The sequence below is a fragment of the Mauremys reevesii genome, linkage group 23, assembly GCF_016161935.1.
Source record: "Mauremys reevesii isolate NIE-2019 linkage group 23, ASM1616193v1, whole genome shotgun sequence".
NCBI classification, from domain to species: Eukaryota; Metazoa; Chordata; order Testudines; family Geoemydidae; genus Mauremys; species Mauremys reevesii.
In genome coordinates, this window is record NC_052645.1 from 18,391,787 (window position 1) to 18,406,683 (window position 14,897).

The window sequence follows — 14,897 nt, forward strand, 5'->3', positions numbered from 1 at the left end:
ACTGATATAGGCTGTTCCCCTAAATGTACCAGTATAAGGCATCTTTATAACAGCACTATTGCATCCATGCTAGTCACGGCATTGGTCTAGCTATTTTGGTAAAAGGCTGGGGAAGGTGCAGACCAGGTTATGTCATCTAAGTGGGATCAGGGCTCCAGTGGCTCTCACCTTTTCCAGACAACTGTACCCCTTCAGGAGTCTGATTTGTTGTGTACCCCCAAGTGTCACCTCACTTAAAAAGCACTTGCTTACAAAAATCAGACATAAAAATACAAACGTGTCACAGCGCACGATTCCTGACAAATTTCTCATTTTTACTGTATAATTATCAAATAAATCAATTGGCATATAAATATTGTACTTCCATTTCAGTAAATGGAGCAGTATAAACAAGTTATTGCCTGCATGAAATTTTAGTTTGTACTGACTCCTCAAGTGCTTTTTATGTAGCCTGTTGTAAAACTAGGCAAATATCTAGATGAGCTGACGGAGCCCATGGAAGACCTCTCTGTACCCCCAGGGGGGATGTATCCCCGGTTGGGAACCGCTGTTCTAGGCTCTGTACAGACAGAGTAAAGGCCAACTCCTAGTCCAAAGAGCACTATTCAGGTTGCTCGGAAGAGTTTTGTGCCCCATAATTAAAGCTGACTTCTCCAAAGTGCTTTAAAATTTCTGTGCAGAGGCAAATTGCCTATGAAATTGCTATGGAGCATTAGGAGATGGGTAGAGTTTATGCTGCAAATTGGAACCCCTTGACCAAATGACTCAGCTAAATTTTAGGCCAAATCCTGAGATTTGTGCCTCCGAGAGTGGGACAACCCTGTAGAATTCAGTGGGAGTTTTGTCAGCATAAGCCCTGAGTAAATTGCTGAGGATCTGGTTCTCTGCATCCAGTTGCAGTTGTTTCTCCATGAAATCTTAATATAAAACGTGCTAGTAGGAGGAAGATGCTAATTCAGAGAAAGAACGAGTCAAATATTCTGGCTGTGGGAATTTTTAAGTGCTTGAAATAGATCTTTTTAAAAAAGCTGGGGAGCCCATTTTAGCCCAGGCATTTTCTCTGAGTTATTGCTTTTTAATTTTGGTTCTCGTTGGCATTTCGTGGTTCAGTAAAGTGTGTTATATAGGGAGAAGGAGTTAATTTAGAGCCTTGCACTTCTGAGATGTTTCTGAAGGGTTATAATTATCCCAGAAAGCTAAGCAAAGAGCATCCAAAAAAACAAAGCTGGGCAAAACTCCACCCAGAGACAACAGAATCCAGATCTTCTCGGGTCCCCTAGGACTGAGTGAGAGACAGGCTAATCCATGCAACAGAACAAATGGTCTGGAAGCAATTGACTCTAAAGGCAGCCCCCATTCCCAAAATAAGTAGGGTTGGGACCAATTTTTCATTGATGTCCTAAACTGCAAAGTTTGTCAGTGCATCTGTGCTGCACCCATAGAACAGAGAGCCAGCACACAGCATCAGCACCACTTAACCCCCACCCCTCTACAATCCCTATTTTGAGGAGGGGGGACTGAAATGGTGCATAGACCTTGTCCTGGCCCCTCATTCGGGGGTGAATTCCTGCCACAGTCACCGGCTTTGTGTGCCTAAATATGGGTCTCTTGAATGCAGAATGGATGCGCTTGCAACTTTGGCAGACAATTCACTACGGGAGCCTTCTAAACGGGTCACTCTGAACCAGTGATATGCACACACCACCCTTCCTGTATAGCAGGCCCCATTTCACAGATGGGCTCTGCAAGGTCGTTGTCAGAGATGGAAAAAAAGCTGCAACTGACCATGAAAGTCAGTAAACAGACTGGGGTGTGGGTGTGCTCCAGGAGAGCCAGACCTTTCCCAACAGGCCTGCTCCTTCAAAGGGACCAGTTTCCACTGGTCCAAAACAGGCCTGCCCGCTGCAGGAGCAAGGTGGGAGAGTTCACACTGGGGCCCCCATGAGCACACTGCAGTTTTCAGCACCATGGACAAGACTCTGACACACAAGGCTCAGCGAGTGAGGCAGGTGGAGGTGCTTGCAGGCTCTACTATAGAGAGCTTCCCAGAGGGCTGCTGGAATCTAAGTCCAGATCCTTACAAGTATTTAGGCTTATGGAGCCAGGCCCTGCTCCCTAGGAAGAGTGCACGTAGGGTTGGGTTGGTGGGGCCCATGTGCAGAGGGAGTCACCAGTGGGAGGCTAATCGTAGAATATCAGGGTTGGAAGGGACCTCAGGAGGTATCTAGTCCAACCCCCTGCTCAAAGCAGGACCAAACCCAACTAAATCATCCCAGCCAGGGCTTTGTCAAGCCTGACCTTAAAAACCTCTAAGGAAGGAGATTCCACCACCTCCCTAGGTAACCCATTCCAGTGCTTCACCACTCTCCTAGTGAAATAGTTTTTCCTAATATCCAACCTAGACCTCCCCCACTGCAACTTGAAACCATTACTCCTTGTTCTATCACCTGGTTCCATGAGAACAGTCTAGATCCATCCTCTTTGGAACACCCTTTCAGGTAGTTGAAAGCAGCTATCAAATCCCCCCCCAATTCTTCCCTTCTGCAGACTAAACAATCCCAGTTCCCTCAGCCTCTCCTCATAAATCATGTGCTCCAGCCCCCTAATCATTTTTGTTGCCCTCTGCTGGACTCTCTCCAATTTTTCCACATCCTTCTTGTAGTGTGGGGCCCAAAACTGGACACAGTATCCAGATGAGGCCTCACCAATGCTGAATAGAGGGGAATGATCACGTCCCTCGATCTGCTGGCAATGCCCCTACTTATACAGCCCAGAATGCTGTTAGCCAGTGTGCCCTTGTTGCCAAGAAGGCTAACAACCAACCTAGGCAGCAGGATCATACTGTTGGCACCTGGCCTATTTGTCCTGGTGTGTCCCAGGCATGCACACAATCTCTGTGGGGCACTAGATCCCTGCCTGCCTGGCAGACCTCACTCCCTTCCCCACCCCTACAATCTCTTGCTTCTATCCCCTCCAGCAGGGAAATCTCTTCACTGAGAACCTGGCCCGAAATTCCTTTACAAGAAAACCTAAAAGTCCCAGGCTTGACTGTGATTAACAGGAGCTCGGTTGTCGTGGTTTCCTCCCCGAACATCCAGGGAGCTGTCTATTAGAAACCACCACTGTCTGGGCTCAGTCCAGCGCCCACATCAGAAAACCACGCCACACCTGGCACTATCTTGAGCCCCCTGATTGGTAGCTTCAGAGGAGCCAAGGGCCATGGAGAATGGCCTGGCCTCCTGGGCAGGGTAGAGGCACACTGAAGGCTATGGAGTCATTTCACTCCTGCTGCCTGTGCTTTACCTGCTCTGGGCGGGAGAGAAGACGTCACTATCCAGGGGTGTTGATTCAGCACCTTTCACCAGCACTCCAAGTTCTCTACACCACACCCTGCTGCTAGAGTTTTTCCTTTAAGCCCTGAGGGTGCAAGAAATTGCGGGGAGGAGGGCCATGGATGCCTTTACTGGCATCCTAATAGTATAACCAGCTCTGTTGATAATAAAAAGCTTTAATCTTTCTGAGCACTTCACAACTCTTAATGCAGTTATCCTCATAGCACCTCTGTGCAGTAGGGCAGGGCCATTATCTGAGAGACTGAGTGACTTGGCCAAGGTTATTTACAGGGAGTCTGTGTCAGAGTATGGACGTGAACCCAGATCTCCCAAATCCTAGGCTTGTTCTCTAACCATTGGGCCATGCTCCCTCTGCTTGTTTGACAGGGCAAATCTCAAATCTAGTAATGAGGCTGGGGGAAGTAGGCTTGGTGGGATGCACACAGCTGGAGAACCAGTGTTCTGCACTGATCACTCTCAGAAATGCTATGGCAGAAACAGAGGACGATTCAGGTTGGGCATCATGAATGGGCAAGACTTGCCTAGGAAGAGGCTGAAAAAAAAATTGGGGCTGTTTATGGCTGAGAGAGGAAACAAACCTATTGAATCTTTTCCTCCTCTGCTGAGATTGCCAAGAAAAGGAGCCACTGGAGTTTTGCAACAGGAATTCTTGGAGCTAGATTGAGATCCTAGCAACTCATTTCAGATAAGGGGGAGAGTCTGACAGCAACAACTTTTACTCTCCCAGCCTGGGCTGGGTTTGATCTTGCAACCGTAGTGAGGAAACGTTCTCTCTTGTCAGTAATTCCCCAGCTCAGCCAGGCTCCTAAACTGACCCCCTGACCACAGGGGTTTGAGAGTCCAAATCTTAAGTCTAGTTTTGAATATGTGCAGTATGAGTAGCCCAAGTCCCTCCTGATGAACCACTGAGCTGTAATTGAGGGATTTCTCTTCCCCTATTTACTGGGGGAAATTCTCCAGGCTGGGTGGTGCAGAATGGCTGACTAGATGATCATAAATGATCCCTGAGAGCCATAAAAAAAAAATCTATGAAACTTCAGCACATAACCCAGGCTGAGGCCTTTTAGTCAGTTTTGTTTGTTTCTTAGCCCAATTCTGCTTAAAAACTGCTTAGATTAAAACAAAATGAAATAGACCCTCAAAGAATGAAGATGAGTTCCTGCATCCCATTGCTCATAGTGGCTAGCACTCACTCGTGGCTGCTGTGTGTATGTACTAACCCATGTGAGTAAGGGTGCAAGCCCTGGCCCTAAGTTCGTAGGACAAATGTGATCCATTCCAGGCAGCAGCCATGGTGCATCTCCAAACACACACTAAACAGAAATCAAGTTGTTGGGAATGGCAGTTCCTGGCTGCCTTTCTCTTCCATTCGATTCCTTGCCATCCATCCCACTGCCATCGCATTCTGACCCTTCTGACACTTGGCTCTAGCCAGGATGTAATTGAATGGAGAAAGGGAGATTTAGTTGATCAATTAGTGTCACATCCCTGAGTATCTATGATGCCATTACTGTATCACAGGCACCAAGCCTCCCCTATACTTCAAGGGAGATAATTATGGGTAATGAAATTTACCAGTCGGGGCTGGAAATGTTTCAAATGCCAGAATAGCAACAGGTGGACTAGGAAAGAGAGTGTCCTCCTGCCTTTGTTTGCACATAGGAGCTCTAACTAATTAAACAGAACCCCCAAGTCCCCTTCCGCAGCTTTATCCATCCCACTGCCTCCTCCCCAATCAATTTCAGGGGCATCAGGGAGCAGGGGGTTCATACCACAAACATAAAAGCAAGGCCAATGATTCTGAACCTGCCTGTTTACAGTCTAGCAGCCTGCAACTCAGCTGGCTCTTTAAGTTACTTCTGCCCAGCTCTGCCTGATCTGGGAGCAAAGTCTTTCAAATATAGAAAACTTGAAACAAAAACCTTCATAACAAAGGGTCCTTTTCTTCCCCGGGTACCTTGGCAGGGCTGCAGCTTTCTAGGGTTCCTCCATGGCTTGAGACCAAATTGGTCTGGACTCCGTCTCCTGGCTCAGAAGAAAGTAGCCAGCAATTCTCTCCCCCACCATAAGGGGAACAGGCAGATTATATACCACGCTGCTTCCCAGAACTTGCCCTGATTGGCTAAGAGAGAAAGAAGCCTTGCCCCACCCCACACTAAAAGGCTCATAGTCCTGGGCCCTAAAAGGAACAGTGGCCTCATTTTTTCCCCAGATGCCAACTGTTATCGCTGTATCATTTCGTCTCTCCCAGCATCTGCCTCTGTTGTTCCCTTGGCCTCTGTGTGCCCCAGAATTCCTGAAACATGGTAACCTGGCCCCGAGACTTCCCCAGGTTGCCTTAAAAGGCAAGCATACCCCATTACTCAATGCCCTACTCATTTTAGGGAGGAACCTCTAGCTTCCTGTTGATGCCTGTGGGATTTGTGGGTGATCGACACCTCTGAAAGTCAGTTCACTTTTATTTAGGTGCCTACATCTGGAGTGAGGAGCCTAACGTTGGGTACCCAAGTTAAAAAAGAAAGTTGGCCTCACTTCATATTACAGCTAGTCCGTAGAGAGTGAGTATTTCCAGAGACAACTTTTTAAATGAAAGATTTTCCCTGTTTTTCCAGTTTTGTTCATAGAAATTTTCCATCTTTTGAATGGAAAAACTGGATTTTGGGGGTCAAAAATCAGAATAGTTCAAAGGAAAATATTTTTTTTCACAAATATTTCATCCCATCCCCCCATACATATTAAAAAAGGCCTTTTTTTAAATGGTCAGAAAAATGTTTGAGTTGAAAACTGTCACCAAGTTGTACCTCTAAGAAAGACCAGACACATGGGGCCTGGTTCCTCCCAAAGGCCCCGGCCTGGGGTGCATTTATTTAGAAGGGACGGATGGGCTAGTACTTGGAGTGTTGGACTGGGACTAGGGTCAGTTGCTTATTCTGCCAGACTTGCTGTGGGATCCTAGACAAGTCGGTTGGACTCTGTTCCCAGTCAGTCATTGGGGAAAATGGCACTGTCGTACCTCACAGGGGTGTGGTGAGCCTCAGTCCATTAGAGAGAGGGAGGTGCTCCTATACAATGATAAGGGGGCTGGAGAAAGCGTAGAGAGCAATTTATCAAAGCTGCCCGTCTCACTCCAGACAAAAAAAAAAAAGGAACCAAAAGCCCCAGGTACAGGCTGAGTTCATCCCCACCAAAGGGACTTGTCACATCCAGGTCCGCCTCAGCTTGCAGGAGAGAGAGGGCCAGGAAACCCCATTTGTCTTTGTCCAGCTGAGGGGAGGCCCCCTCTGTTAGGATAGCAGGACCCAGCTGCTCTTCCAGGCTTCCCTCCGGGTATTATTTGTATTTCAGTCATGGCTAGAAGCCTCCCTCAAGATCAGGGCCCCCGTTGTGCTGCTGGGGAGGAGGTGGAGAACTCGGGTCTCCTGATGTCCAGGCTAGTGCCCCGTCCACTAGGGCAAGCCAAGAGAAGCTGCTGTGCTTTATTATTCCCACCCGGAGGCCTCTCCTTTCAGACCCTGCAGGGTTTGCGGCGGGCCTGGCCCCCTGTGAGCCGTTTTCTCCCCCCTAGACAGTGGCTGGCACTTTCCCAGTGAGTGGGTGATGCAGATTGTTTGTGGGCAGGTGGTATGTGGACACAGGCCTACATTTATTGTCTAGTCAAGGGAGCTGAATCATGAATTATCGGCATACAGGCACTGCCATATCAGATCAGCCCAGTGTCTCATCTACTTTCCTGCTTCTGACATCGGCCAATGCCTTGCGCTTTAGAGGAAAACAAAAGGGGAAACAACCTCTTTCCACTCCTAGTCCCATAATGCATCTGGCCAGTGGTGCAATGCAGTATATGGTGGGGACGAGGGGGAGGGCAGGTTCCTTCCTGACCCTGGCAGCACTCACTGCAGGCCCTGAAGCATGAAACTGGTTTGGCCCGATTATTATCTTTACTTGTATAGATACACATAGTAAAGGTTCAAAATATGGATGGGAGCATGGTCTAAAGAGCGGAGTAGGAGCCAGGGTTCTGCTGTGACCAGGTTTAGTGGTGGCTCCAGGCAGCTCAGGCTGAGCATGTCAGCCTGGGAAATAGAAGACCAGAAAGCACCACTGGTCTGTCTGTGTCCAGCAGCCTCTGCTGAGAGGCCCCTATAAGCTCAGGCCTCCCCCTGCCCTCTGGGTCTGCGCTCAGGCGGCTCCAGCAGAACCAAACCCTGACGTATAATCATTACAACCCCATCCTGTCTCTTCTCTACTATGAAGGATGCTACAGGTTCTATTCCAGGCTCTGCTACTGACTCACAGTGTGACCTTGGGCAAATCCCATCCCCACTTAGTGCCTCAGTTTCCCCATCTGTAAAAGGGGCACAGTGGTACCAATCTATTTCTCAGAGAGAGTGCGAGGCTTGGTTTGCACCTGTTTATGAAGAGCTTTGAGACTCGGATGAAAGGTGCATAAAATTCATGTGGTGGGGTGTGGGGCTGTGTGTCTCGTGGGGACAGACAGATGGGCAGCGAGATGGAGGAGGGTGTATTGGTTTTCATTTGCTCAACACAGAGAACTGTCCACGAGTCCTTGGGCCTGGTTCTCTCTCACTGGCTCTGAGTAACTGGAGCCCAGCTCAGAACAGGCTAAGGGTCACCCCCCCCCCCCGCCATGCACTCACTGGTTTCACTGAGGTCAGAGTCAAATTCAGCCCCATGGATGCTCCACCTTGCACCCCTTGGGTGGCCACACAGCCATGGCCTCTTGCCCCCAGGGAGGGCCCCCCTCTTTGCTTGCCAAAGAGGTGGCTTTGCAACCCCGCCAGCCTCCCCATGTACTTTTCTCCCCTGGCTGGGGCAGGGGCCCAGGTGCCTGATGAATCACTGGCCGACCCTGCGGGTGGCTGAGGGATGCCAGAGCGAATTAGCATCAGCGCGGGGAAGGCAGAGCATGAACCAGCTCGGGGGGGTTGGCGGGAGGGGGGAAGGGTTGCCATGGCAACCTGTGACTGGCACATGAAGGTGGTGGGGGGAAACGCATGTAAAATGCTGATCAGAAATAATCTGGGAGCACTAGGGGCTGTGGGAGCCTGGCCTGGCCTGGCTTTCTGACTCCACAGCTTCATCGGGCTTGCTCTCGATTAACCCCACCTGGCTGCCTTGATTTTTCTTTTGCCGGGTCTCGCTCTCCCGGGCTCTCTCTCTCTCCCCTCCACCTTTCCTGCCCCTTCTCCTGAGGTTTGGGCAGCAAGGAGTCCCCACAGTTGGAGATCAAATTCCCTGCCGCTGTAACCCCATTTGTACCAGCAGAATATGGGGCCTGGGAGTCTGAGGCTTTGTCTGCAGCTGGCAGCGAGCCTCCCAGGATGGGTAGTCAGACTTGTGCTAACTCGGCTCAGGTTAGCGAGCCTAAAAATGGCGGTGTAGATGTCACGGCTCGGGTGCAGCTCAGGGGCTCAAGCCTCCCCCTGCCCTCTGGGTCTGCGCTCAGGAGGCTCCAGCAGAGCCAAACCCTGACGTTCCTCTCTCTAGCTTACAATTCTACAACCCAGTGACATCTTCTGGCCACCGATCCTCCCACCCACCTTCCCGTTCCCCTACTCCTCTCCGCTAAGGCCTCGTAACCCCTCTGCAGTAAAACCAGAGTCTCCCGGACCTTCGGCCAGCTCGCTACGCTTCCCGCTAACAGAAGCACGACTCTCCTCCCTCGCCCAGTAGGGGCACCCCCCCACCCTGCACCAGCTCGGCTGGCGGCCTGGGTGCAGGGCTGCCCGATAGGTCACGGGACATGGCTGGTTTTGTGGCAGAACAGCAGCGGATGTGCACGTCGCGCTGAGACAACGCGTCGTTCGGCTCCCCTGCCTTTTCTCCCGGAGGTTCCAGCCGTTCCTCGGAGGTCGTTTTGCTTTGTGGTGTTCCTGCCGCGCTCTGAAATGCACTGACGCAGGTGGATAATCCATTGGTCATAACGGGGCTGTTCCCTGCGAGTAAGGGAGGCTGCGTCAGACTCTTCTCTCCCCTGTAGCATTTTCCACCCAAGGAGTTCAGCGCTCACTACCTCCCCGTGGGGTAGGAAGGTACAACCATCCCCAGGATACAGATGGGGAAACTGAGTCCTGGGGCGGTGCAGTGACTTACCCTGGGTCATGTGCCGAGTCAGTGGAGGGACCCAGGATTCCCAGTTGCCTGCTTTGCTACACCCCGCTTCCTTCCATCTCGCGTTCAGGGTTCGTGGCCCTATCAGGCTGCTGATTGCTCATGGCTGTCGAGCTGCAGGAGGGCCAAGCATGTGAGCTGGGCACAGGAGGCAGCTCTCTAGGGGTCCCTGAGTTCCCAAGAGCGTGGAGGAGTGAGAAACAGGACAGTGTAACAGAGGAATCCCAGCATGCATAGGGCTATGCCGGCTAGATGCTTAGCCCAGCCCAGCAGCTGCCACGAGAGCAAAAGACTCACCACCCCGGGACACCTCACTGGGTGTGTACGATGCCGCCTTGCCCATGCAGAGGGCAGGGGTGCGGGAGCCAGGAGGAATGACGCAGGCAATCGGCCATGCGTGTTCCCCCAGCCAGCACCCTCTGTCTCTGGCAAACAATACGAATCAAGAGCCTCAGCTGAGCTCGGCGGACCAAAGCAAGGATGCACTGGTTGTCTAAGCCTGTGGTAGAGGCTTGGCACCTGCCCCCTGGGCTGGGGTGAATTTCACCCCAGCTGAAAGGATAAGAGCCCCCCCTGCCCGCAGCCAAAGTCAAAAGAACTGTGGCATAAATGCAGGGCCCAGCCTTTCCAGACCGTGCGTCCCTGCCAGCACCCGTGTGACCCTCTGGATAGCGAGCTGCCCGAGCAAGGACAGCAGAGCAAGCAGCCTCTGGGTGGCTGCTCCCATGTCGGCCTGACGGCCTCTCAGAGCTGGATAAGGCTCCAGCCAAATCCACTTCCGAATGAGGGGTGCCACCACCTGCACAGCCAGCGCTCCCGGCCCTGCGACATCAATGAGTTTGCTCCTCCTTTCTCTTGCTTCACCAATCGAGCCGTGTTCCTGCCTCTCTCGAACCCGAGTCCATCCCAGCAGTGGGGAGCGCGGCTCCGATAGCCCAGCAGGGAGGAGACTCTGGGGCTGGCTATAGGGGGTCCCGCTGCATTGCAGACAAAATTACCATGGCAACACTCGCCAGGAAGATGCTGCACTGAGGCAGAGTCAAACTGAAAGGGAAGGGGGGGCGGAGATGAAATCAACTCCAGGCTTCTTTGGGGTGTCCTCTGCCATCTCCCGCTCTGGCCCCACTGCAGGAAGTGGGTTTCACTCCCCTCCTCCTTTAAGAGTTTACTGGGGAGAACTGGCTCTACCTTTGCTTCCTCTCAAAATAAAATAAAACTGTCATCCAGGGAGCAAGATTCTCCCATATTCAGTGCTGGTGGGGGGACCTGGGTCCGATAACAGTCCCCTTCTCCAGCCTTGCAAAATTGCAGCCCAGGTATAAAAATCTCTTCACCTGCCCTTTGCCTTGGTGACAGTGGAATATTGAATGGTATTTGACTTGCCCATCAAAAGGAGTTACTAGCCCTGGGCAAGTAGAATTTTGCAAGGCACCGGGCTCCGGAACCAACGTCTATGTCTGTTTATTTACGAGCTGGATCTGAACCTTTGCTGAGACTGGGAAATGTTCCCCCATGTTTTGGTGTCTTTGCTCTTCTGCATGATTAGGGTTCAGGGGCTGGACTGGAGCAGCCCTGCTCTGCACAGACGCCCTGTGTCTCAGCACTTCAGTCCCTCATCAGTGCAACGGGGTGATAATCCTTCCCCGCCCCTCGGATGGTTTGCGAAGAGGCGCTCGTAGTTTGTGCGATGCTCCGGGATGAGGGTGTCAGGGTCACATGCGTCACCGAAAGAGACGGGTAGTCAGTGCCAGGCATGCACAGGCTGTTCTGATGTGAATTCCAGCTGCTGGATCTCGATCTTGACCCTCCACTCGCTGCCTCCCACCCCCAACCAGGATTTGGATCAGGGCTTTCGGTTCAGCCCATTATACTCACCATTTGCAAAGTTTAGACCTGGATTTCAGATGATTTTGGACACCCCTACGGCTCCAGCGATTTGGTTTAGATCCAGATCGGCTTTTGCCCAACGCCAAAGTTTCTGGGAGTTTAGTGCAGCCTCTGAACCAAACTGGGGACTTTTGGAGGTTCCCCATAAAACTCCAAGGGGTTGGGAGAAGCCATCAACTGCAAAGGGGGTTCAACCCAGCAGCCAAAGGGCTACATCTCCACAGAGACAAACTGGGTCCATTTGATCGGCTGCGAGGTGCATGGAGGATGCTCCTAGCAGTGCTCTGAGTCGGGAGCATTTAAATATCGCCCCGTTTATTTTGGAATCTCAATCAGTTTCCATGAGACTCCCCAGGGCTCGACTCACAGGAAGTGCAGAGTAGATACTGGGCTTGTGTGGAGTTGTCACACGTGAGCTGAGTTTGGAGGTCTTAGCTCAGCCTCTGGTCAATAAACCAAGAGAGTGACTGATGAGTGCCTTAGGGATGAAGCCCACCAGGCATAGGAAGAGTACAGCACGGGCTTGCCTGGTGCATACATGTACTCGCAAGCCAGTCTATGATGGAGACAGATCGGAGGAAGAGTGCGTGTATTCTAGTGCAGTGGTTCTCAACCAGGGGTCCGAGGCCTCCTGGGGGGCCGTGAGCAGGTTTCAGGGGGTCCGCCAAGCAGGACCGGCGTTAGATTTGCTGGGGCCCAGGGCAGAAAGCCAAAGCCACCTGGGGCTGAAGCCAAAACCTGAGCAACTTAGCTTCACGGGGCCCCCTGTGGCGTGTGGCCCCAGGCAATTGCCCGGCTTGCTACCCCCTATGCTGGCCCTGGCTTTTATATGCAGAAAAACAGTTGTTGTGGCACAGGTGGGCCGTGGAGTTTTAATAGCATGGGGGGGTGGGGAAGGGGGACACAGAAAGAAAACCGTTGGGAATCCCTGCTCTAGTGACTGGAGTCAGGAGTACAGACACCTGGGGCAGGGTTTCCTGCTCATTGCACCAGGTGAGAGGAGTTAGTTAATGATGGGCTCACGGACTGGCAGACAGGGAGGAGGCTCCCTGGGACTGGAGGGTCCGTGCTGGGCTCAGACAGGGAGGGGCCTCAGTGGGGATAGGGCAGGTGTTGACAGTGTCCGTGCTGGGCTCACCTTTGCTCAGGCAGTGACACCTTTCTCAGTGAAGAGGCGAGGGAGTACATGAAAATCAGCCTGGATGGCTTTTTTTTGTGTGTGTGTGTGCAAAGGTTGCATAAATCCCAGTGAATAATTTATCAAAGGCCCAAGAGCAGCGGGCCGGGAGATGGGGATCAGAACCTCGTGGTGGTGTTCTCGCTGCGTGGAGTTCTTTGAGTCTTTCATCTGCTATAAAGTGCCTCCCTCCCTTGGGGTCTGTAGGGCAGCGAGCGTTTCCCATTGGACAGAGCAGCCGCCCCCGGAGAAGGAAAAGGTCAGTTGTAAAGGGCAGGTAAACAGCAGATCTGAAGCATCTCAGCTTGAGCGTGGTATTTCAGGGGAGCATTATCCATCATGTAACTGGCAGAGAGCTACAGCTTCCCTGCTGGGGAAGGGACAGGCAGGTGGGAGCCAGTGTTTGCCGGTTTCACTTCTCGGCAACATTACCTGCTGCGTTCCACCAGCCAGCCAAGCGACTGGGGGCTCCTGGCAGTGAAGTCCATCTCCTGCTGATTGCCCAGTGCCAGCTGCTTTGGAGGAATGATAGAAATGCAGGTCTGGATCAGACCTTGAGAAATCATCTAGTCCGGCCAACTGCGCTGAGGCAGGACTAAGTAGTATCTGCCCATCCCTGACAGGTGTTGCTTTAACTTGTTCTTAAAAACCTCCAGAGAGGGAGATTCCACCATCTCCCTAGGGAATTTGTTCCAGCTCTTAACTACCGTGACAGTCAGGAATTTTTTCCTAATGTCCAACCTAAACCTCCCTTGCTGCAATTTAAGCCCATTGCTTCTTGTCCCATCCTCAGGGGATAAGAAGAATAATTTATCACCCTCCTCTTCAGAGCAACCTTTTCCATACATAAAGACTGTTAACGTGTGTCTCCTCCTCCCCACCCCCATCTTCTCTTCTCCGGACTAAACAGACCCAATCTTTCCTCGGAGGTCATGTTTTCCAGACCTTTCATCATTTTTGTTGCTCTCCTCTGGACTTTCTCCAATTTGTCCAGGTCATTCCCAAAGTGCGGGGCCCAGAGCTGCTAGCCGAGGCCTTACCCGTGCGGAGTAGAGTGGAAGAATTACTTCTCGCACCTTGCTTACCACACACCTCCTAATACGAGGCACAAGAAGCCCCTGGTGGATAATTCTGTGCTAATCTGTCCCCAGGAGAAGCTCTTTTCTAAGGCCCATCTGGCAGAGACTGGCCAATGCCCCCAAGCAGGATGTTCACATCCCTTCCAACAACTTGTTTTTACCCCTTGAATGTACCTGTGGATACTCTCGTTAGCCATAGAAACACTCAGTCCTTTTGTTTAATCCCGCTGTGCCCCTGGCCCTCAGTTACTTGACTCTATTCGAGTTTCTATACTGTGTTCCTCTCCATGGCATTTGAGTGCCCTAGGCTCTGGCAGTGCAGCAAGAGAAGGGACAAGCATCTGCCGCATGTGGTTGATTTGTTCGTTGTTTCCTTCCTAGGGGGAAATTGCGTGTTTTTGTTTTGTTTTTGTTTTTTTAAATGACAATTGTTATTTGTTTGCTGGGAGCAGCAAAGGCAGGTTGTGCTAGGAGCAGGTGGTGGTGAGATCTGCGGTGGTTCCTGGTTGCTGGGGGAGCGCGTTCCAGTCTGGGAGGAGCCTCCGAGGAAGCTTGGACTCCTGCACAAATGACCGTTACTGTTTTGCCGTGCAGTTCCCTTGGGCCGGAGGAGCAGAGCTGCATTACAGTCGCACCTCCAGGCCCCAGCACTGTACAAACGCAGTCCCTGCTGCAAAGAGCCATCTGCTACTTTGCCAAGTACATTGAGCTCTGATGCAATCAATTAACCCTAAACCCCACCTCAGAGGGGGCTCTGGTCCTCCTCACTTTAGAGATGGGGAAACTGAGGCACAGAGGGGGTAGTGACTTGCCCAAGGTCGATGACAGAGCTGCAGATAGAACCCAGGAATTCTATCTTGCTATGCTCTTGCTCTAACCACTAGACACGACATTCCTCATGACACCTCCTAGGTTGCCTGTCCCAGTAGGGTGATGTCACGTTGCATGGCCATGTACCATCAACCCGTGAAGGAGGAGGATGGGGGTGCAGGGAGCACGGTGCTGATGGCTCTCTGCCATCTTGCTGTCCGGGAGGGGGGAGTTTCTGTATTTCCCAGCCTGCGATTTCCCAGCCTGGCTTATCTGTGTGTTTGTTTCCAGACGGCGGCCCAAAGAAGCTGCGCAGTAACATCCGGCGGAGCACGGAAACCGGCATCGCTGTGGAGATGAGGAACAGGGTCACCCGGCAGGGCAGCCGGGAATCGACCGACGGCAGCACCAACAGTAATAGCTCCGATGGCACGTAAGGCCCAGAGCACGGGGCGACCG

General features: G+C 51.9%; 1 protein-coding gene across 2 annotated transcripts in view; it reads left to right on the plus strand.

The window, feature by feature from the left end:
• The window catches only part of RIMS3 (regulating synaptic membrane exocytosis 3), a 41,969-nt gene that overhangs the window by 18,735 nt on the left and 8,337 nt on the right, over positions 1-14,897 (plus strand). For both annotated transcript variants that reach the window (XM_039511111.1, XM_039511112.1), the window contains one exon: positions 14,730-14,871. In XM_039511111.1, the coding sequence (XP_039367045.1) occupies positions 14,730-14,871 (142 nt within the window). The remainder of the gene's footprint in view (positions 1-14,729; positions 14,872-14,897) is intronic.